The sequence below is a fragment of the Euleptes europaea genome, chromosome 21 (genome assembly GCF_029931775.1).
Source record: "Euleptes europaea isolate rEulEur1 chromosome 21, rEulEur1.hap1, whole genome shotgun sequence".
NCBI classification, from domain to species: domain Eukaryota; kingdom Metazoa; phylum Chordata; class Lepidosauria; order Squamata; family Sphaerodactylidae; genus Euleptes; species Euleptes europaea.
The window spans coordinates 16399268-16423965 of NC_079332.1; the positions used below are offsets into that span (position 1 = coordinate 16399268).

A 24698-nucleotide genomic window follows, 5' to 3' on the forward strand; every position below is an offset into this window, starting at 1 on the left:
GTCCAATGTGGCCTGGAGGAAAATTCCTTCCTGACCCCAAAGTGGCAATCGGCATTACCCTGGGCATGCAAGAAAGGGCCACAAGAGCCAAACATCGGCACCACCCTTCCTGCCCTCCCTCTCGTGATCGACCTAAGTTCACAGAATCAGCCTTGCTGTCAGATGGCCATCAAGCCTTTGCTTCAAAACCTCCAGAGAAGGAAAGCCCACCACCTCCCAAGGAAGCCTGCTCCACCGAAGACCCACTGTATCCAGGTGCTGCCCCTGAATCTCCAGGGATTTCCCAAGGAGGGTTGGGCCACCTTGGAACAGCCCACCTGACTGCCGGCTCTTGTGAGCCCCTAACTCTTGCTCGACCTGTAGGTTGGTAAACCAACAGGTCATGCAAAGGGCCACAACCCTCCTCCCTTCGAAACTGTGCCAAAAGACACCATCCTCTTGCTTTGACAAACGTTCACACTGGTTCACTGCTCTTTGGGAACCTTTTGTTTTCTCAGGCTGCCTCTACTGCTTTTTTTTGGCAATCATTTCCCTTCTTTGTTTTTGCCCTTCACCGCCCTCAGCTTCTGAAGTGACATGCACTTTGGTGGGTGGTTGGGTATGGCGCACTATGGGTCTCTGTTTTTTAAAGAATAGATAGTAACCATTAATGTACTAGTTCTGGCCGTAATAGTGCGTTGTACATACTTTTCTGTATTGTTTGTTTTTTCTTTTTTTTATACACACACATATATATATATATATTGTTTTTGTATCCTTTATTAAAAAATCAATAAAAAATTATATATATATATATATATAAAAGAAAGTTCCAGCCTCAATCCCCGGGCCGGCATCTCCAGCTAAGGACCAGGTGATTGTGATAGGAAAGACCTTGGGAGCAAGCATGGTGCAGTGGTAAAGAGCGGTGGTTTGGAGCGGTGGACTCTGATCTGGAAAACTGAGTTCGATTCCCCACTCCTCCACATGAAGCCAGCTGGGCGACCTTGGGCTAGTCACACTCTCTCAGCCCCACCTTCCTCTGCTGTGGGGAAAGGGAAGGTGATTGTAAGCCAAAAGCCACCCAAAAAAGACTGAAAGCACCCCAGGCATCTCTGTTCTGGAATGTCCCTACTCCCACTCTGGTTAGAGGGGGCAAGCAGATAGACGCGACCAAATTTGGTGCTTCCGCTTGACTAAGCCAGTTCAATCCTCTCCTCTGCCTCTTCCAAAGATCTATCGCTTTCCTCTGTCGCTATCTTATCTACTCTGCGTGACGTTGCTCCATATCACACACCCAAAAAAATCCTTTCAAGAGCCAAGAATACACACAAGTGGAAGGAAAAGAATCAAAGCGATAAAAGGCAGAGGGCAGAGAGCTTGTGGGACCTCTTAGAAGGAGGAGACAAAATAAAACGGGGTGAGGGGAGAACATGTCTGGCTGATAAGAAGGAACTATTTCAGGGAAGGCGGTACGTAAGCAGAGAAGTCCCTTGCAAAACGGTGGCAGCGTTGATCCGCTGGCAGAGGAGAATTTCAGCCTGCAAATCTCTGGGTGTTTGGATAAGACACAGTTAAAAAAACCAATGGGCAGTGTAAATAAAACCTCCATGCTGCACAGATAAAGAACTGTAAGCGTTGCAATAAATGCGCTATTCAGCTCAGGTGCCCTGCTGGGCTCGGCTACTGCCAAAAGCCAAACACATGAAGCTGCCTTCTACTGAATCAGACCCTTGGTCCACCAAAGTAAGTATTGTCTGCTCAGACCAGCAATGGCTCTCCAGGGTCTCAGGCAGAAAAAGGTGTTTCACATCACCTACTTGCCTAGTCCCTTTAACTGGAGATGCCATGGATTGAACCTGGGACCCTCGGCATGCCAAGCAGATGCTCTACCACTGAGCCACGGCCCCTCTCCATGGCTCTCCAGGGTCTCAGGGAGGGGTCTTTCACATCACCTACTTGCCTGGTCCCTTTAACTGGAGATGCTGTGGATTGAAACTGGGACCTTCTGCATGCCAAGCAGAGACTCTACCACTGAGCCACGGCCCCTCCACGGCTTTCGAGAAGTATGGGACATTTTTGCCCGCATTGAGGCTGTTGGGGGGAGTTCAGTCAAAAGTTGATTACAATCACCTCTGATGTAAACCTGACAGGGACAAAAGCTGCCCCAAAGGGCAGAGAAGTTTCCTCTTCCGTGGACATGTGAATATCTGGCTTCTCTCAAGTCACACCTGGAGAACGATCCAGATTTGTTTTGAATTGCATAAAAGAAAAGGAGTTGGTTTTTATACGCCGACTTTCTCTACCACTTAAGGAAGAATCAAACCGGCTTAACAATCACCGTCCCTTCCCCACAACAGACACCCTGTGAGATAGGTGGGGCTGAGAGAGCTGTGACTAGCCCAAGGTCACCCAGCTGGCTTCATGTGGAGGAGTGGGGAAACCAACCCGGTTCACCAGATTAGCATCCGCCGCTCATGAGGAGGAGTGGGGAGTCAGACTCGGTTCTCCCTTAAGTGGTAGAGAAAGTCGGCATATAAAAACCAACTTCTCTCCGAACTCTTTCAGCCCCACCTACCTCTCAAGGTGTCTGTTGTGGGGAGAAGAAGGGAAAGAGATTGTGGTCGTTTTGAGACTGCTTAAAAGGTAGAGAACGTCGTCATATAACGTCAGCATGTTTTGCAGGTCACCTTGGGAATTTTTTTCTGCTGAAAGGCATTGGGACATACTGTTTTTTTAAAAAATAAATAAATTAGGGGATGCTAGCTCACAGAATGCAAGCAAATCTTGATGAGAACATTCACATTTGAAAAGGCCGAATTTGGGTGGTGCAAGCCGAAATTGGGGCAAAGCCTGCATATCTGCGGATATTCATCCACCACGTCAGCTCTGGTAGGAATTAATGTTAGCCAAAGTGGCTGGCCATAGAGGAGAGGGACATCGTTTTATTTCCGCACGAGAAAGGTGGCGTCTTCTCTCTTCCTGGAAGCTTCTGTCTCGCTGATCTCAAAATATGTTGTGTGCGCATATGCGCGCGGGTGGGTTAGCTAACAGCAACCCTTGCTGTGGGAAAAGGCTCCTTTGCACATGCTCAGAGGTTAAGCTCAGCTGAAACACCTCCCCCAATTGAGCTTCATGTCCAATAGCCACAAATAACTCAGTACAGCTTTGGTTTGAATGGGAGACACGACTCTTTGTAACAGGGAGGATGCAATTCCCAAACTGGCTTCCTCCGTGGAGAATGTGGGTACCAGCGCGGTGTAGCGGTTAAGAGTGGAGGTTTGGAGCGGTGCACTCTGATCTGGAGAACCGAGTTTGATTCCCCACTCCTCCACATGAGCAGCATATACTAAGCCGGTTTGATTCTTCTTTAAGTAGTAGAGGAAGTCAGCATATAAAAACCAACCCTTCTTCTTCTTTCCCACCTTCCCCCCCCCCACAACAGCCCTGCAATTCGCTCACCACTTGAGAGAAGGCAATCGATCGTGTCTCAAGGGAACTGCAAGGCTGAGTGAGGATTTGAACCCAGCGCTCTCCAGCCCTAATCTAACCACTACACAAGGACTCATCTAGGCAATAGACATATTCTCCCCACCATGCGTCCTGGGCTTCAGAATTTGCAAGGTTGGGTTTGTTATTTTCTTTCCCGAGGACAGTCTACGGACCATTTCCTCTCCCCCATTTCATAGGTTCTCAGCCATCTAGAGGGATTTCCCGACCCTTAGGTCTCGGGAATGAATTTTTAAATATTTAAACTGATGCCTCTATAAAACTGTTCATTCACAAGGGAAAAAATGCCACCCCTGCCTTCAGCATGAGTCTTTTTTTATGACAAATCTCGTAAAACCTTTTTTCTTTTTTAAAGAAAATTGACACACAAACCCTTCAACCACATAAAAGCAGCTGGAACCAAAGAAACATTGACAACAAGCCACTGATTCCGGAAAGGAAGAAGAAGAGGAGGAGGAGGAAGAAGAAGAGGAGGAAGAAGAGTTGGTTTTTATATGCCGACTTTCTCTGCCACTTAAGGAAGAATCAAACTGGCTTACAAAGGAGGAAAAGGAAGAAGTTGGTTTTTATACCCCAATTTTCTTTACCTTTCAGGAGGCTCAAACCGGCTTACAATCGCCTCCCTCTATGTTACTCCTCTGAAGATGCCGGCCACAGCTGCTGGCGAAACGTCAGAAAAAAAAATACCAAGACCACGGTCACACAGCCCGGATAACCTACAAGAACCAAAGAATAGAGGGATCCTCCGAGGCCCTTCTGTTGTTTCTTCCCTGCCTCGCGGGGTTCTAGGGTTGCCAACTTTGGGTTTGGAAATACCTGGAGATTTGAGGGTGGAGCCGGTGAGAGTGGAGACTGAGGGAGGGGAGGGGCCTCAGTAGGGTATAATGCCATACAGTTAGGGATGCCAGCCTCCAGGTGGGACCTGGGGATCCCCTGGAATTAGTTCTCATCTCCTGACTACAGGGATCAGTTCCCTGGGAGAAAATGGCTGCTTTGGAGGGGGGACTCTGTGGCACTGTACCCCACTGAGGTCCCTGTCCTCCCCAGGCTCCATCCCCAAATCTCCAGGAGTTTCTCAACCTGGATCTGGCAACCCTACCAGGTTTGCCATTGCCTGCCTCTGCAAAGCGACCCTGGACTTCCTTGGTGGTCTCCCACTCAAATACTAACCAAGGCTGACTCTGCTTAGCTTCTGGGATCTGATGAGATCGGGCTATCAAGGTCGGGGTTAATATATAACCCCCCCCCCAATTTTTGCATACACATTGACATTTGACCCTTCCTAATGATGGTCCCCTTGAGGGCTAGCATGGAGTAGCGGCAGACTCTAATCTGGAGCACTGGGTTCGATTCCCTACTCCTCCACATGAAGCCTGCTTGGTGGACTTGAAGAAGAGTTGGTGTTTATATGCCAACTTTCTCTACCACTTAAAGGAGAATCAAACCGGCTTACCATCACCTTCCCCCTCCCCACAACAGACACCCTTCAAGGTAGGTGGGGCTGAGAGAGTGTGTCTGGCCCAAGGTCACCAAGCTGGCTTCACGTGTAGGAATGGGGAAACAAATCCAGTTCTCTAGATTAGCCTTTGCCGCTCATGTGGAGGAGTGGGGAATCAAACCCGGTTCTCCAGATCAGAGTCCACCGTCTCCAAACCACCGCTCTTAACCACTATACCACACTGGCCTTGGGGTAGTCACAGTTCTTTCCAAACTCTCTCAGCCCCACCTACCTCACAAGGTGTCCGTTGTGGGGAGAGGAAGGGAAGGAGATTGTAAACCCTGACTCTGGCTAGTATTTGGATGGAAGACCACCAAGGAAGTCCAGGGTTGCTATGCAGAGGCAGGCAATGGCCAACCACCTCTGAACGTCTTTTGCCTTGAAAACCCAAAGGGGTCGCTGTAAGCCAACTATGACTTTACAGCACTTTCCACCACCACCAATGATGGTTCCAAATAAATCCAGCTCTTGTTCCTGCTGGAACGCAACAGACTTCTGAAATGCCGTCGGTCACAAACCTGCGTTTCCTTTCCCCGGCAGTCAAACTGGACCAAACCGTTCAGCATTCCCGGGAGCAGGACTTGCAAATGAAACTTTTGCTCACCATCTAACAACCGAAGAGAGAAACAGCGCTGGGTCATTTTACGATCCCGGGCTTCCATTTCCCAGGGGCCGTTTGGAAGCGAGATGACCCCATGCGACGGGCTTTGCAGGGGAGCACCACTTCACAATCTGCCGCTGCGATAGGAGCAAGCGTTAGATCGGGAATGGGCGTGCTTACGACTGTTTTGAGACCAATAAAACAGATTGGGTTAAAATGGGAGGAAAAAAATGGGCATCTGCAACTACAGTTGATCAAACGGCTCGGCAAGGAAATTACCCCCCCCCCCCAAACTGACTAGCATACTATATTACTGCAATACTGAAAAAACTACCCTAGAGAATCCCAAATTTTCATGCTGCAAAACTTGCTGGCAGACCTAAGCCTTTTATGCAGGGCTGTTTCCCTCGTGGTCACCCCTCTGATGACTTATGGTAGGGTTGCCAACCTCCAGGTACTAGCTGGAGATCTCCTGCTATTGCTAACTGATCTTCAGCGGATAGAGATCAGTTCGCCTGGAGAAAATGGCCGCTTCGGCAATTGGACTCTATGGCATTGCAGTCCCTCCCCAAACCCTGCCCTCCTCAGGCTCCACCCCCAAAACCTCCCACCGGAGGCGAAGAAGGACCTGGCAACCCTAAGTTAGAAGGAAACGTCATTCAAAGCCCTCGATAAAAATTTTGGCACAGCGAGAGTTACGTTTGGATCAGCATCAGCCAAAAACTTTGCTACTGTCTCTGGCTTTAGAGCAGGTCCCCACTTCTGAATGTATGCTGTGATCCCACAAACAGCTTGCAGGTTTGCCCTGATATCTCTGCAACAGAAAGGGCTAGAGACTTACTTTTTAAAACTGGCAAAGGCAGGGGAGTCCACGGTGCATCATGATGTATTTCTGGGTGGGTGGGAACACTGCCCGGTTACAGCAATGGACCTGCAGGTGTGTGGGCTGGGCGGGGCCTTTGGCAGGAGCAGAAAAATCAAAAGAAATAGGAATTTATGGCCCTGAGTGAGCCGGGTTCCTGACATCACTGCCAGCTAGAGTTGCCAACAGCCAGGGGCTTAAAGGGGCTGTCAGGCACCAGGTGACACTGTTTAGCTCCTTGCCAGGAAAAGTTCCACCTGCCCATTTCCACACTGTAAGCCTCTGTTAAAGGGGCAGGATCTTATTTTATTTCTCCCCCCAGGCTGTCGAGACGTTGTTTTGTGCGTTTTTTTTTTTTTTTTGGTTTTTGTTTAAGCTGTATGTTTGCATGTATTCTGTAAGCGGCTTTGAGTCTCCAGATGGAGAGAGAAACAGGGTATCAATGCCTAAATAAACAGCCACTTCACAAATCAATGCAAAAACATTAATTAACCTGTTCTAGTTCCCCTCCCAGCCCTTGGCAAATTTTGTATTCCCTTCCGAGGCATTTCCCTGGCCTTCCCGCCCCAAATCTGTTCAAGCAAAATGACCAGCAGAAGCCCAGCGAGTAGGGTTGCCAACCTCCAGGTGGTGGCTGGAGATCTCCCGCTATTACAACTGAACTCCAGGCGGCAGATCAGTTCCCCTGGAGAAAATGGCCCCTCTGGCAATTGGACTCTATGGCATTGAAGTCCCTCCCCTCTCCAAACCCCGCCCTCCTCAGGTCCACCTCCCAAATCTCCAGGTATTTCCCAACCTGGAGCTGGCAACCCTATCAGCTAGTAGGGTTGCCAACTCTGGGGTGGGAAATTCCTGGAGATTGGGGGATGGAGCCTGGGGAGGGGAGAGACCTAGCAAGGTATAATGCCATAGAGTCCACCCTCCCAAGCAGTCATTTTCTCCAGGGGGACCAATCTCTGCTGTCTGGAGATCAGTTGTAATTCTGGGAAATCTCCAGGCCCCACCTGAAGGTTGGCAGCCCTTCTCTAAGGTTGCCAGGTTCCTCTTCACCACCGGCGAAGAGCCTGAGGAGGGCAGGGTTTGGGGAGGGACTTCAATAGCATAGAGTCCAATTGCCAAAGCGGCCGTTTTCTCGAGGTGAATTGATCTCTATCGGCTGGAGATCAGTTGTAATAGCAGGAGATCTCCAGCTACTACCTGGAGGTTGGCAACCCTAGCTCTAGGGGTGCATTATTGCTGCCAGTGGATTCATTCTAACAAGGGAAGGTCAAAGCTGATGGTCTGAACAGAAAGGAGTTGGGTATTCAGGCACGAGGTACGATCCCTGAAGCTCTTGTGCTCACCACTATGCACACTGTCTCTCCACACCAACCACTAGCCAATTCTATAAAGAAGGCATCTTTAAAGTTGGGCACTAGAAGAAACAATCAGGACTTCCCTGGGTGGGGTGGGGGAGACCATGGGAAGAGATCGTTGCTCTCTCCCCTTCGCACCTGATGGAAACATATGAGGATTTTCTCATGCCCCCGTACATAGATTAAAACGAAGTCATGCTTGAGCAGCAAAATGCAGAATCCGGGTCGGGCATCAGGGCAAATGCACAGCCTAATCTATCTTGTGGGGTCACCATGAGCATGGAAGGGGTAAAGTGGGGGGAGACGCAGACCCTATAGGTGACCCTCAGACGAAGGGCAGAGCGAAAGCTGAAGACCCTGAGGGGAAAAAAATCTTCACGAGGAACCGTTCTGAAAATGTGGAACCGATAACTCACTTTAAGCAGTCTTTGTCAGGGATGCTCTCGGCTGATCCAGCGTGGTGTAGTGGTTAGGAGCGGTGGACTCGAATCTGGAGAACCGGGTTCGGTTCCCCACTCCTCCACATGAGCGGCGGACTCTAATCTGGAGAACCGGGTTTGGTTCCCCACTCGTACACATGAAGCCAGCTAGGTGACCTTGGGCCAGTCACAGTTCTCTCAGAACTCTCTCAGCCTCACTTATCTCACAAGATGCCTGTTTGTGAAGAGAGGACGGGAAGGTGATTGTAAGCTGGTTTGAGGCTCCTTAAAAGTAAGAGAAAATTGTGGTATTAAAACCAACTCTTCTTCTTCTTCCTGCATTGGGGGTTGGACTAGATGTCCTCTATGGACCCTTCCAACTCTACGATTCTGTGATTCTATGAACTCACCGCCACAGAAAGTTTCCGAGCCTTACAGCCTCAGACAACAAATCCCACGCTTAGGCCGCTATAAATAACCCGAGTAGGAGAACCTGTTCTGGGTGAAAGAAGCACACCATCTTTTAAAAAAGACTGAACAGCTTGATTTGATGGGCGGCAAAGGAACAGCATGACTGGGGCCCCAGAGAAGAACCACCACTGTGACCAAAACAGGGGCTGAGGCTAGCGGGGTCGCCCCACCCCAGGCACTGCATCTCTTCCTGTCAATGTTGGACTGAGAACAGCCTCAGGTCGGCCCTGGTTAGTACTCGGATGGGAAACCACCAAGGAAGTCCGGGGCTACTCTGCAGAGGCAGGCAATGGCAGATCACCTCTGCTTGTTTCTGCCCTGACCTGGATGGCCCAGGCTGCCCTGATCTTGTCAGATCTTGAAAGGTAACAGGGTAGGGTTGCCAGCTCCACTGGGAGATTTGGGGGTGTGTGCCTGAGGGGCTGGGGTTTGGGGGTGGGTTGGGACTCAGCAAGCATAATGCCACAGAGTCCACTTTCCAAAGCGGTCATTTTCTCCAGGTGAACTGATCTCTGTTGCCTGGAGATCAGCTGCAATAGTGGGAGTTCCCCAGCCACCACATAGAGGCTGGCAACCCTTATGAACAGGGTCAGCCCTGGATAGTACCTGGATGGGAGACGACCCAGGACGGGAAACCCATGAGGGTTCTCCGCAAGTCAGTGGTGACTTGACCTCACTTTCCACCACCAAATATCTAAATAAAGGATTCACTTTTTCCTAGTCCAGCTAGAGAGACCAACAGAACATGGAATCCAGTGTTAAGGCCCAGTTTTGGAAAGGAGGCACGGCTTTTATACCATGATCCAACACTTGTCTACTAAGACGTCAGTGGGACTTAGTTCCTGGTAAGCCATTGCGCTTAGGTCAAAGAGATCTCCTGGTCAAGCATCACAGTAGCAATCATAGAGTTAGTAGGGACCTCCAGGGTCATCTGGTTTGGAGCGGTGGAGTCTGATCTGGAGAACCGGGTTTGATTCCCCACTCCTCCACATGAGTGGCGGAGGCTATTCTGGTGAACTGGATTTGTTTCCCCACTCCTACACTTGAAGCCAGCTGGGTGACCTTGGGCTAGTCACAGCTCTCTTAGAGCTCTCTCAGCCCTACCTACCTCACAGGGTGTCTGTTGTGGGGAGGGGAGGGGAAGGAGATTGTAAGCCGGTTTGATTCTCCCTTAAGTGGCAGAGAAAGTCAGCATATAAAAACCAACTCTTCTTCATCATCATCTAGTCCAGCCCCCCTGCACAATGCAGGAATTTCTCAACTGCCTCCCCCTCCACACCCCTAGTGACCCCTACTCCATGCCCAGAAGATGATTAAAAAAACAACCCTCCAGGATCCCTGGCCAATCTGGCCTAGAGGAAAATTGCTTCCTGTCCCCAAAGTGGTGATCAGCATTACCCTGGGCATAGAAGAAAGGGCCACGAGAGCCCGCCATCTCCCTTTGCCTTCATCCTGTGTTACAACTTAAAAACTTTTTTTTACTTCAATTATACCCCACCTTTCTCTCCAATGGGGACCCAAAGCAGCATGCATCAGTCTCCCCTTCTCCAGTTGATCCTCACAACAACACTGTGAGGTAGACTAGGCTGCAGCTTCTGCAGCAGATTCAGGATTCATACTCAGGTCTCCCAGATTCTCATTGGAGAAGAAGAGTTGGTTTTTATATGCCGACTTTCTCTGCCACTTGAGGAAGAATCAAACCGGCTTACAATCTCCTTCCCTTCCCCCTCCCCACAACAGGTACCCTGTGAGGTAGGTGGGGTTGAGAGAGCTGTGACTGGCCCAAGGTCACCCAGCTGGCTTCATGTGGAGGAGTGGGGAAACCAACCCGGTTCTCCAGATCAGAGTCCACCACTCCAAACCACCACTCTTAACCACTACCCCATGCTAGCTCTTATGACCCAAAGGAGGCCTTTTAAAAATTTAACGCCCCCACCATTGCACTTCTAGTTTTGGCTGCCCTGTCCTTTGCAGAGTGGATTGCAGTGGGTGCAGCCCCTCCTTCATGCATGCCCCAAATGCCTGACCTTTGACCCTGCCGGTAAACCGATCGTATGGACACCTGTCCACGCTTAGAAGCCTGCAGCAGCTTTTTATAGAGTTCTAAAAAAAATCTGCTATAATCTTTCCCCCCCGACCCCTTCGCACAACCCACAGAAAACCGGCCATGTTTCCAGACATCTGCTCCAGAAACACCCACTGCCTGTAGATCACAGAGATTCACTGCCCAGAAATACTTAAAGTCCTGCTCTCACACCTCCCTGCGGCTCAGACGGAGGCCTGTCTCGAAGGAGAAGGAGAAGAAGAGTTGGGTTTTATATGCCAACTTTCTCTACCGCTTAAGGAAGAATCAAACCGGCTTACAATCATGTCCCCTTCTCTTCTCCACTGCAGACACCCTGCGAGGTAGGTGGGGCTGAGAAGAGCTCTAACAGAGCGGTGACTAGCCCAAGGCCACCCAGCTAGCTTCGTGTGGAGGAGTGGGGAATCAAACCCTGTTCTCCAGATCAGACTCCACTGCTACAAACCACTGTTCTTAACCAATACACACGGACTGGCAGAATATATAGGCATCCTCCGGAGAGGAGAAAAAGAAAGAATAAAAGTCTGTGAGAGCTTGCTCTAAAGCCTGATGCACACTTTATTGGCAGACGAGTCGGAGATGCTTCGCCGTGGGTGGATTCTCTGGTTGCGCGTGGCATCCAAGAGCCATGTAATGGGAACCAACTGCAAGCCGCCCTTCCCTATTCCTGCAGTCGCAAAAAAACACGACACCCCTCGACTCTGGGGTTAAGTGGAAGGGGGCCCCTCCCTTGAAGATACGGTCACACACATGCACACACATGACACTGCTTTACGTAGAATCAGACCCTCGTTCCATCCATGACAGTATTGTCTACTCAACTGGCAGTGGCTCTCCAGGGTCTCAGGCAGAGGTCTTTCACGTTACCTACTCTCTGGTCCTTCTAACTGGATCTGCTGGGGTGTCAGGAGCAGGCCATGAGGATGGTATGCGGTAGTGCGATTGTGCTGCTTCCAGGTGCTGTTGTGCTATTCTGTCCAAGGCCAGTCTATGCCCCGTGTTTAGTCTTCATAGATTCCCATACTGTGGGAATTGCCAAGTACTCCTTCCTGCCTCTTGGAGGGGGGGGGGTTGCCTGGGTAACCGGTTATCTCCTTTTGCTCTTCCATATATGCTATGTACCTTGCCTTTGACCCTTACTAGTGTCCTTTTGAATATGGCTTCTGAAACCTGTCGATTCTACCCAATAAAACTGCTTTTGTGGATTGGTTGCCTGCTGAAGTCTGTTTAAGGGGGCCGCAGGACTAGAGCTCACACGGGGATTGAACCTGGGACATTCTGCATGCCAAGCAGAGGCTCTTCCACTGAACCACGGCCCCTCAGCAACCAGACCATAAGTCCAGTAAGGTCAGTGTTGCCTACTCAGACTGGCAGCAGCTCCCCCAAGGTCTCAGGCAGAGGTCTTTCACATCACCTCTTGCCTGGTTTTTCTAGCTAGAGCTGCTGCCAGGGATTGAACCTGGGACCTTCTGCATGCCAAGCAGAGGCTCTGCTGATGAGCCACAGCCCCCTCATCTTGGTATTCCATCCCTTCTTCTATAACCAGACCTATTTAGCACTGGACCCAGACCCGGGTGGCCCAGGCCAGCCCGCTCTCGTCAGATCTCAGAAGCTAAGCAGGGTCGGCCCTGGTTAGTACTTGGATGCGAAACCACCCAGGAAGTCCAGGGTTGCTACACAGATGCAGGAAACCTGTGGATTGTCTCTTGCCTTGAAACTCCTACAGGGTTGCTGTAAATTGGCTGCAATTGGATGGCCCTTTCTACCACCACCAAAGGGACAGGGCTGTTGGCAATGCTGTATGGGGGGGGGGTTCCCCTTCGCCTTCTCTGCAAACACATGTTCAGAATGAATGAATGAATGATGATGATGATGAAGAAGAAGAGTTGGTTTTTATATGCTGATTTTCTCTACCTTTTAAGAAGAATCAAACTGGCTTACAGTCTCCTTCCCTTCCTCTCCCCACATCAGGCACTTTGTAAGGTAGGTGGGGCTGAGAGAATATCATATCTCAATGACTAACCCAAGGTCACCCAGCTGGCTTCATGTGGAGGAGCAGGGAATCGAACCCGGTCCTCCAGATTAGAGTCCACGGCTCATGTGGAGGAGTGGGGAATCAAACCTGGTACTCCAGGTTAGAGTCTACCGCTCATATGGAGGACCCAGTTCACCAGATTAGCCTCTGCTGCTCATGTGGAGGAGTGGGGAATCAAACCCGGTTCTCTAGATTAGAGTCCACCACTCCAAACCACTACGCCACTTTCCTTCTAGGGGCAAATGGAACAGGGCTATGGACATCTCTCGGTTCAAAATCTGTCCTTGCTACCCTCTCGCTCGACGGTTTTCAGCAAGCCTTTGGAGGAAACTGACAATGCTTTGAGCTGATATGGGGACTTCTGCAAAGGTGCTCAACCTCATTCCCGAGCACACACGCACTCACACACAGAGAGAAGGATGTGGTCTCCGCAGTCCTGCCAGTAATATTTGAATCGCCCCTAAGAATAACATCCATTTTTGTTTTTTTTTCCCCTTGCCAGACATGAATGGTTTAATCAATCCAAAAGATGCGGGGAAGTGTCATTTACAATTCATTTAGCGTGCATGCCAAATGCCATTCTTCCCAATGATTTCCACTGAAGCTACACTTAAAAAAAACAAAAGAACACCCAGATTTAGGGTACAACCTTAGTCCACTTGAAGCTTGTCGTAAAACGTTTATTGATTTTTCAAAGGAAAAAAAAGATTCGAACATTGCTTCCTGCCAATGGGAGGGAAATATTTGCTGGAGCGGGAGCGAAGCCAGCATGGTGTAGTGGTTGGAGAGTCAGACTAGGATCTGGGAGGCCCAGGATCCAATCCCCGCTCTGCCATGGAAGCTCGCTGGGTGACCCTGGGGCAGTCGCAGACAGTCTCAGCTTAGCCTGCCTTGCAGGGTTGTTGTGAGGATTAAATGGAGGAGAGGAGAATGGTGTCAGCTGCTTTGGGGAGAAGAGTGGGGCAGCATGGTGTAGTGGTTAAAGCGTCGGACGAGGATCTGGGAGATCCCAGTTCGAACCCCCACCTGGGTCATGGAAGCTTGCGGGGTGACCTTGGGCCAGTCATACCCTTTCAGCCTAACCTTCCTCCCAGGGTTGTTGTGAGGATCAAATGGAGGAAAGGAGCTTAAAGAACCAGGTTCAAATCCCTGCTCTGCCATGGAAGCTTGCTGGGCGACCTTGGGCCAGTCACTCACCCACAGCCTAACCTTCCTCCCAGGGTTGTTGTGAGGATAAAGCAGGAGAGAGGTGTCAGCCGCTTTGGGTCCCCATTGGGGGTGAAAGATGGGGTATCAATAAAGTAAATAAATAAAAATACATAACCAATGCAGTAAATAAGCTGAGCCATTATAATCTTCACCAATGCTCCCATCTGAGTGTATACCCACACCACACAGCCTATACCATGGGAGGGTATTTAACTCCTGGGGGCAGTGTTTTGAGGGGGGGCAATGGGAGAGAAGAGATGTCCACATTTTCATCCTTGCTACCTCAATGCTGATTCTGTGACCTAAGGCAGATCATGAGAGGGAGGGCATCTTGGCCATCTTCTGGGCATGGAGTAGGGGTCACTGGAGGTGTGGGCGGGAGGTATTTGTGAATTTCCTGTATTGTGCAGGGAGTTGGACTAGATGACCCTGGTGGTCCCTTGCAACTCTATGATTCTATGACTTCAGGCTTCCATCCTGTGCCCCATTATTTAGGGGCACAAATTTCCTGCTCACATATAGGATCCGTCTATGGCGTCTTTAACACAGATGGAGCTGATCCATTTAGACGGGGCAGTTTTGTAGCCCCACCAGACGCCTCTCACTAAGGGAGACCAGGAGGAAAAAAACACAGAGGAAAACGTGCAGCCAGGCTCCTGGAGGCTGAGATACAGAGGCATATCTTTCCCCGCCATCATAAATATTTAAAGCCAACGATTTATGGAGGAAGCAGGACTGGAGCTGATAAACCCCGCACCCGGCTAATTGCCAGAAGAATGAGAAACTTCTTTGGGGAAAAAAAAAAAGAAAAATGCCAAAATCAGAGAGAGAGAGGAACAAATTGTAGTCAAACTTTTAATCCACAACAGATGTACCTGTTGAGCGGGAGGGAAACAAGCAGACCTTCTGGCATCTGTTAGTAGTTGTGTGTGCAAAGTGCCGTCAAGTCATAGCTGACTTACGGCGACCCAGTAGGGGTTTCAAGGCAAGCGATTAAGCAGAGGTGGTCTGCCACTGCCTGCCTGTTCGAAGTGCCCCTGGACTTCCTTGGTGGCCTCCCATCCAAATACTAACAGGGGCCAACCCTGCTTAGCTTCTGAGATCTGATGAGATTAGGCTAGCCTGGGCCATCCAGGTCAAGGCAAGAGACAACAGAGGTAGTTTGCCATTGCCTGCCTCTGCGTAGCAACCCTGGGCTTCCTTGGTGGTCTCCCATCCTGCTTAGCTTCTGAGATCTGATAAGATCAGGCTAGCCTGGGACATTGTTTGGATTTTGCAATGAAATCTAGGGTTTCCTTCCACTTTCAATACACTCATTGGATTAAATTCTATTCCATGGGACTTCAGATGAGCAATTTAAGGGTGCGTGTGTGTGATTTTTTTTTTTTTAAAAAAAGCATACCTGGGTGTCTACACACACCATGGGCAATTGGTGGGGGGCAGAATTTAAGTGCCAGAGGTATGTGTTTTCATAGTCCTGTGATTTAGGAATTGCGAGCAATCCCTAACATTTATTAGCTGCCTCTCTACCTTACGGAACTCAAGGCGGTTTACAATCTAAATAAAACAATTATTATAAAAAAACACAATGAAATATAAATAAAACAGTGATTTATAAAGACATCTGGCAGACCATAATTTACAATCTCCAGTTAGGACGGCCAATAAATAAAAGCTAAATTAGTCAAAGTGGTCAAATGCAGTCCTAAATAAAACTTACTGTGGTTCTCTGGTATATGTAAAGTGAGGACACCTGGGAAATATTTTCTTTCCTGAATTTCTGGGTATGCAATTTCATGATCTTTGGAAAAGTGTAGCCTCAGTGAAGTTGTCTAATCAGAACTTGAAGGTCCCTTATATCAAAACCACCATTGACATATCTATTATTCTCTATGTGACATCAAAACTATATCCTATTAGAGAACTACCGTCATGCCTCAGAGAATCTTGCTTCATGCTTGAGTGTATTTTCCCATGATCTTTAAATCATGGGATCGCTGAAGTACAAACAATGCTGGGGAATAACATTGAGGTCACAGCACATACATCTGAATCGAGGTTCTGTTTGTGCAGTGTTTTACTGACGTACCCCAGTAAACCACTGCACACGCAAAAAATCTTGACACCGGCATACATGAACATGAACACATGAACACATGAAGCTGCCTTCTACTGAATCAGACCCTCGATCCATCAAAGTCAGTATTGTCTACTCAGACCGGCAGTGGCTCTCCAGGATCTCAGGCAGAGGTCTTTCCCATCACCTATTTGCCTAGTCCCTTTAATTGGAGATGCCAGGGATTGAACCTGGGACCTTCTGCATGCCAAGCAGATGCTCTACCACTGAGCCACAGCCCCTCCCTATCCTATCAAGATTGTGGTATGCATCAATGCTTATGTGCTCATTGCCAATGTGCAGGAGGGGGAAAGGATGGGGAAATGCGGGCACATGTGCAATCCTATCATGTTTGCTGTATGAATCAATGTTCATGTGCGCACTAAAATGTGCAGGAGGGGGAAAGAATGGGAAAATATGGGCATACGTGCAATGCTATCAAGATTAAGATATGCATCAATGCTCATTTGCACATTGCCTATGTACAGGAGGAGTGAAGAATGGAAGAATATGGGTATACGTGCAATCCTATCAAGCTTGCTGTATGCATCAATGCTCATGTGCACATTGCCAATTTGCAGGAGGGGGAAAGAATGGGAAAAATGCAGGGATATGTGCTATGCTATCAAGATTGCGGTACGGATCAATGCTCATGTGCGCATTGCCAATGTACATAGAATTATAGAGTTGGAAAGGACCTTAGGCTTTCTAGTCCAACCTCCTTCCAATGTACATAGAATTATAGAGTTGGAAAGGACCTTAGGCTTTCTAGTCCAACCCCCTGCTCAATGCAGGATCAGCCTGGAGCATCCCTGACAAGTGCTTGTCCTGCCTCTGCTTAAAGACTGCCAGGGAGGGGAAGCTCACCACCTCCCTAGGTAGCTCATTCCACTGTTGAACAACTCTTACTGTAAAATATCCTAATATCTTTCTGGCCACAATTTAAACCCATTATTGCGAGTCCTATGATCCAGCCAGAAGGAGCAGCTCCCTGCCCTCCTCTAAGTGATGGACCAAATACTTCAAGAAAGCGATCCTGTCCCCCCTCAGCCTCCTCTTCTCCACACTGAACATTTCCAACTCCCCCAGCCTTTCCTTGTAGGGCTGGGTCTCCAGAAGGAGGAAAGATCATAAAGGGAACAAAGCTCTGTGCAAAATTTCAAAACTAAAAAAAGAAGACGAAAGGATGGGGACAGAGGCTGCACTTTGGAAAGAAAACTTGCAACTTCACAACGCAGGCAGGAATTCAGAGGAAGAGAAGCTTGGGTGCATTTTCCAATCACAGACCAGCAAGGGCCAAACTATACATGGTATTCGGGATCCATGATCAGGTGAATTTAACTACCAAAAGTGGCCTGGGGGGGTGATGTGGGCTAGGGATGAAGAAGAGGGGGTTAACTCTCCCCCCCCCCCGGAAAATGCCATCTGAATTGTTTTAAGTTGGGGAGGGAGAAAGGAAGAGTTCCTAGTGGGACTTCGAGCAGCAGGGGCAGACGTTTCCAAGGGGGATGATTCCCCCTTCTCCATCCCCAAACTATATTGCCCTCCCCATTTACACATGGGGGGACAGCATCCAAATGTTCATCCACAACATACCCTATTCCTAGGGTTGCCATCCTCCAGGACTGCAGAGATCCGTTTCACGGGAGAAAATGGCAGAGTTGGAAGGGACTACCAGGGTCATCTAGTCCAACCCTCTCCACAATGCCGGAAATTCACAACTACCTCATGGTGTGGTGGTGTGGTGGTTAAGAGCAGTGGTTGACTCTGATCTGGAGAACCGGGTTTGATTCCCTGGTTTGATTCCCCACTCCTCCCCATGAGCAGCAGATGCTAATCTGGTGGACTGGATTTGTTTCCCCACTCCTACACATGAAGCCAGCTGGGTGACCTCAGGCTAGTCACAGCTCTCTCAGCCCCACCTACCTCACAGGGTGTCTGTGGTGGGGAAGAGAAGGAGATTGTAAACTGGTTTGATTCTTACGTAGTAGAGAAAGTCGGCATATAAAAACCAACTCTTCTTCTTCTTCCCCCCCGCCACACCACCAGTGACCCCTACTCCATGCCCCGAGGATGGCAAAAAGCCTCCCAGGTTCCCTGGCCAATCTGGCCTGGAGGAAAATTGCTTCCTGACCCCAGAGCGGCATTTCCCCGGGCATGGAAGAAAGGGAACTCTTTCCCACCGACTGAGGACTGTCAAGTAGAGAACTCTTCACAGCTCCAAACCGCTTCGACATATTGCTTTTGCAGGATTCCCCTCCTCCACCCCCCACCCCCAAAGACAGGTGCTTTCCAAATCTTCCTAGCTCTTCTTTCAGCCCAAATTCCCCGGGCCCTCAGCTAACCATTTGTCTTCCTCTCACCGCTTTCCGAACGGCCTGGTAATGCTCGGGAAGGGCTCTTCCCGCACCAGCCTGCCCTTTCGCCAAAGGCAATATTTGAAATGCATATTGTCTCTTTATTTTATTTTTTAGTTAAGCAGATTGTGCGAAACTCCGTTGCCAAGAAGCAGATATTGATGCAGCCCTGGAAACCGGCAGTGCCGGCTAACCGGCTGAAAGGCCACGGTTAATGTTTAAAAGGGATGGGGCTGCGATTTGAGCCTTCTTGGAAGTGATATCATCTGAGGGTGAATGACCCTTAATCCCACTTTGCACATGTTCAGAAGTGCTCTTGCCCAACCCCCCCCAAACACACATACTAACCATCGAAGAAGAAGAAGAAGGGGAAGGGGAAGAAGAGGAAGAAGAAGGGGAAGAAGAAAAGTTGGCTTTTATATGCCGAGTTGTTTTCTGTTGGACGAGAACCAACAGGTTGAAATTAAATCAGAAGAATTTCCTTCTAGACATTCAGAAGAATTTTCCAACAGAGTAGTTCCTCAATGGAACAGGCTTCCTCGGGAGGTGGTGAGCTCTCCTTCCCTGGAGGTTTTTAAGCAGAGGCTAGATGGCCATCTGTCAGCAAGGCTGATTCTATGACTTCAGGCAGATCACGAGAGGGAGGGCATCTTGGGCATCTTCTGGGCGTGGAGTAGGGTTCACTGGGGGTGTGGAGGGGGGAGGTAGTTGCGAATTTCCTGCATTGTGAAGAGGGTTGGACTAGATGACCCTAGTGGTCCCTTCCAACTCCATGATTCTATGATTTTATGACTTTCTCTAATACTTAAGGAAGAATCATACCGGCTTACAATCACCTTCCCTTCCCCTCCCCACAACAGAGATCCTGTGAGGGAGGTGGGGCTGAGAGAGTTTGGAGAAAACTGTGACTAGCCCAAGGTCACCCAGCTGGCTTCGTGTGGAGGAGTGGGGAATCTAACCCGGTTCTCCAGATCAGAGTCCACCGCTCCAAACCACCGCTCTTAACTACTACACCACGCTGGTTGGTGCTTTCCAAAATAATACCAGAAAAAGTGAATATTTTATTTATTTACTGCATTTGTACCTTGACCTCCTCTACAGAGAGGACTCAAAGCCCCCTACATCGTTCCCCTCTCTTCCATTTTATCCTCACAACAATCCTATGAGGTAGGATAGGCTAGGAGCACGTGACTGGCCCAAGGCCACTCAGCCAGCTTCAATGGCAGAATGGGGATTCGAACCCGGTTCTCTTAGCTCCCATCCTCCATTTTATCCTCATGACAACCCTGTGAGGTAGGTTAGGCTGAAGGTGTGTGACTGGCCCAAGGTCACCCTGCAAGCTTCCATGACCCAGGTGGGGGTTCGAACCAGGGTCTCCCATATCCTCGTCCGACACTTTAACCACTATACCATGCCGCCCCACTTTCCTCTCCAATGGGGACCTAAGACAGCTTACACCATTCTCCTCTCCATTTTATCCTTACAACAACCCTGCAAGGTAGGCTAGGCTGAGAGTGTGTGGACTGCCCCAAGGTCACCCAGAAAGCTTCTATTGCAGAGCGGGGATTTGAACCTGGGCCCCCCAGATCCTACACCACGCTTATTTACTATCAACATATTTGGTGCTTTCCGCAATAACGTAACCCCCCCCCCAATTAATAATATTTTATTTAATTAACACACATCACCTCATCTTATCCCCTTCAGCTCAAGGCTAAAGGCACACGGGTAGTAAGGACACAAAAATAGCTCCCTGCGGTCTAGGTCCCCCTGATTGAAAAACGTCCCAAGGTTGCGATGTGACAACCCAAGCATTTTTCCCCAGATCAAAAACCATGCCTCGATTAAGAGCGAAGCAGATTCTTCTGGAGATGATGGTTTTCAAATGTCAAATAATGGCAGGTCAGCGCTATCATCTCGTTGCCGGCTCACCGCCCAGGGGATTTACACGGTGTCTTTAAATACCGCAAGGTGTTGCTTGACACACCTGGAGCCCTGCATTTTACAGCAGATGTGGGGAAGGGGGGAAGGACAAGGACAAGCAATGGGAGACAGGCTGGATCTGCCAGGTATTTAAAGGGATGGGGAAGGTCTCCGGGAACCCGGCCTATATAGGAAAATGGACAACAGAAGGGGAAGGGGAAGAGGAAGAAGAGGAAGAAGAGGAGGAGGAAGAAGAGGAGGAAGAAGAGAAAGAAGAGCTGGTTTTTATATGCTGACTTTCTCTACCACTTAAGGGAGACACAAACCGGCTTACAATCACCTTCCCTTCCCCTCCCCACAACAGACACCCTGTGAGGGAGGTGGGGCTGAGAGAGCTGGAAGAGAGCTGTGGCTAGCCCAAGGTCACCCAGCTGGCTTCTTGTATAGGAGTGGGGAAACAAATCAAGTTCACCAGATTAGCCTTTACCTCTTATGCGGAGAAGTGGGGAATCAAACCTGGTTCTCCAGATCAGAGTCCACCGCTCCAAACCACTGCTCTTAACCACTCCACCACACTGGAGGAGGAGGAGTTGGGTTTTATCCCCTGCTTCTCTGTACTCTCCAGAGTATTTCCCATCACCGACTGCCTGGTCCTTTAACTGGAGATGCCAAGGACTGAACCTGGCACCTTCCCCGTGCAAACCAAATGCTCAGCCACTCAACCACTCAACTTATCTAGGCGCATACATGAAGCTGCCTTCTACTGAATCAGACCATCGATCCAACAAGGTCAATATTGTCTACTTAGGCTGGCAGCGGCTCTCCAGGGTCTTAGGCAGAGAAAGGTCTTTGATATCACCTACTAGCCTGGTCCCTTTAACTGGAGATGCCGGGGATTGAACCTGGGACCTTCTGCATGCCAAGCAGAAGCTCTACCACTGAGCCCCGGCCTCCTGTCACCTGTCATTTCTTCCCCACTCTTGATGCCTGCAAAACAGCTTTTAAAAAATAACTATTAGATGGGTGCGGAAAGGGGTATCGCGGGTTGTTGATATTTTTTGGTGGGGGCACAGTATTACTGACCCCCAACGTCCTCATTGTAAGCAAAGAGGAAAGGCAGTAGAACTGTCCAGATCAGGATATATTCACACACCTGCTGTAGGGCATGTAAATAAAGGTGGTGGAACTGTCCGGATCAGGATAAATTCATGCGCCCGCTGTATTCTTTTCTGTAGGTCATTGAAACGCCGTGTCTGATTATGCAGCAGCAAAGGAGGAACGGGCTGAGAAAAGCGCCAACTCGACTTCAGTGGCCTGACCGCATCCCTGCGAACCTGTGCCCTTTCCTCCGGCAATCCTGAAGATTTACCCACCCGCTGTATCGGCGACAAGGGAGCGAAGACAGGCGGCGACCGATTCATTGACACGGAGAGCTGGCTCCACCAAGCCACACATCAACCATGACCTTGTACCCCGAAGGGTGACTCTGCGCATCACGTGAGCCAAATGTCGCCACTCGGGAGATCCAATCTGGGTAGGGTTGCCAGCTCTGGGTTGGGAAACACCTGGAGATTTTTGGGGCCGAGACCAATAGAGACCAATTGCCAAAGTGGCCATTTTCTCCAGGTGAATAAGAAAAAGAAGAGTTGGTTTTTATATTCTCTCTACCACTTAAGGGAGAATCAAACCGGTTTACAATCACCTTCCCCTCCCCTCCCCACAACAGACATCCTGGGAGGTAGGTGGGGCTGAGAGAGCTCTAACAGAGCTGTAACTTGCCCAAGGTGTCCCAGCTGGCTTTGTGTGGGGAAACAAAGGAGTGGGGAAAACAAATCCAGTTCGCCAGGTTAGCCTCCGCCGCTCACTTGGAGGAGCGGGGGATCAAACCTGGTTCTCCAGATCAGAGTCCACCTCCCCAAACCACCGCTCTTAACCACTATACCATGCTGGCTCTCGCCTGGAGATCAGCTGTAATAGCAGGAGAACTCCAGCCATCACCTGGAGGTTGGCAACCCTACCAATGCCTCCCTTCCAGCGCATCTTTGAAAGACTTATTAAAGTTAAACAGCCTGGCTAGCAATCCCAACCAGCTGAAACATGAGGACGGGGAGGCCCATAAAGCGGACACCATCTCTCTGATTGCTCTCAGTAATGGACTATTATGGGTTGCCGTCTCCCAGCTTTCTCCCAGCAGCCCTCCTCCGGCTGGCTGTTGCCAAGGGCAGCGGGAAAGAGCGGATTTCGCACACATGCACAACCTCACACACGACTTCCCCTGCTTAACTAAAGGCAGGTCGATAATCGCCATATTAATAAATAATGCCTGTCACAATAATACAGGCCGCGAACTCCCGGCGGATACCGAGCGGACGTCTCGCCTTCGTTCTCCCCCCCGTGCTTCAACAGATGGAGACGTCGACGCGGGCCACAAAGCTTTTTAAAGAAGAAGAAGAATACCAAAACCAGTCTGTGCCGGAAGACAGGAGAGGCGCACGAAACGTGCGTGGGCTTCCCAACGGCGCATTAGTGGGGAAACAGAAACCTCCGTCCCACAATACTTGGGCCACGTATCGCAGGAAAACCACACACTCAGGTGACAGCATTTCATCCATGCGCCCCGCCCCACTCGTCAGGCACGGCTGCTGTTCGCCAGGATCGGGCACGTGCTGAACCCATGACGTCATAACGTGCATTTTTGGCCAACCATGTTATCCGAGAGACACTATCTATACTTTAAACTCCCCCCCCCTCCAGTTTTATGGCACAGTGGTTAGACTAGGATCTGGGAGACCCAGGTTCGAATCTCGGCTCTGCTACAGAAATGCGGCGGGTGGCACACTGATTCAGTGCAGGGCAGATTTCTCGATTTAGTAACAAAATCCAAGAAAGCTAAGTCCCAGGTATGGTTGGGAGGAAGGCGTCACAACCCCCAGAAGAGTTGGGTTTCCTATGCCGACTTTCTCTACCTCTTAAGGAAGAATCAAACCAGCTTACAATCGCCTTCCCTTCCCCTCCCCACAATATTTCCCACCCTGCACATTAACAGGTACCTCCGCCATTTTCCATATCCTGATTAACATCGACAACCATCGAAACATTGCTATGATTTGACAGGAAGAAAGGAGGGTTTTCCGGATACCGTGGACTGCCAAAAAGACAAATCAGTGGGTTCTAGTTACAACCAAGCCTGAATTCTCCCTAGAATCTAAAATGACTCAACTGAGGCTGTTGTACTTTGGTCACATCATGAGAAGCCAAGAGTCGCTGGAAAAGACAACACTGTTAGGAAAAGTTGAAGGCAGCAGGAAAAGAGGGAGACCCAACATGAGACGGATGGACTCCATCAAGGAAGCCTCGGTTTGCAAGATCTGAGCAAGGCTGTGAGCAATAGGATGTTTTGGAGGACATTAACTCATAGGGTTGCCATGAGTTGGAAGCAACTTGCCGGCACATAACGCACAAACACATGATTTGACAGGGAAGTGTGGAAGATAGTCAGTTGCTTCTTCCAGCCAAGAAAACAAAGGCTCTGACAAGACTTGCACTACTGGAATCAACCTCTGCTCAGGCCAGCAAAGACCGTTTCTGGAGCTTCTCCAAACTCCCTACGGTACTAATCATCTTCTGCCAGCCAGAAGCGCCTCTGCTTCTCACCTCTATGAGAAACCTCCCCGTTCCTTCTCCTTTCTCGAGTCAAGAGCGCTGACCCTAACCAGGAGTGAGACAACCACCCGACCCAAAGCATTCAAGAGACTAGAATGACTGGAGGAACGCATTCGCCGTGTTTTGAGGCATGGGACGGGCGGGTCGGAAATCAGACCGACCAGAAGATCAGCCCTTGATCCAGTGTCCGGAAAAGCTTAATGGCGGAACTGACGGAACTGACCGCACGAGACCGAAAGCCGGCATCCCGGAAGGGAAAGGATATGGGTTACAAACCAACTTGAGACACCAACTGCGCGGCTGGGTTGTCTGGTGGAGGAGGAAGAAGACGGTGGGGGCCAGAGCCGGGTACGGGATCTGGTTCTCTCCCTCATGGGCCGGATCCCTGGTGGACGATCCCGCGGAGGCCAAACTGTCCTGGATAGATTTACAAGCGCTGAGGGCATCCTCGTCTTTCTCCTCCCCGGGGGGAGACGCCTGGCTGGCGGAGGGGCTGGAGGTTATGGGGACCCGGACGTCATCGCTCGACAGCGAGTGGAAGGGTCCTCTGCTCTCGCCATCAGCCATGATAGCAGCTGGCACCTGTGGAGAGTAAAAGCACAAGATGAGGGATGTGG

General features: G+C 49.8%; 1 protein-coding gene across 1 annotated transcript in view; it reads right to left on the bottom strand.

The window, feature by feature from the left end:
* The window catches only part of CACNA1H (calcium voltage-gated channel subunit alpha1 H), a 343498-nt gene that overhangs the window by 310702 nt on the left and 8098 nt on the right, over positions 1-24698 (bottom strand). The window contains exon 2 of the mRNA XM_056866218.1: positions 24347-24663. Within this exon, the coding sequence (XP_056722196.1) occupies positions 24347-24648 (302 nt within the window). The 5' untranslated portion in view covers positions 24649-24663. The remainder of the gene's footprint in view (positions 1-24346; positions 24664-24698) is intronic.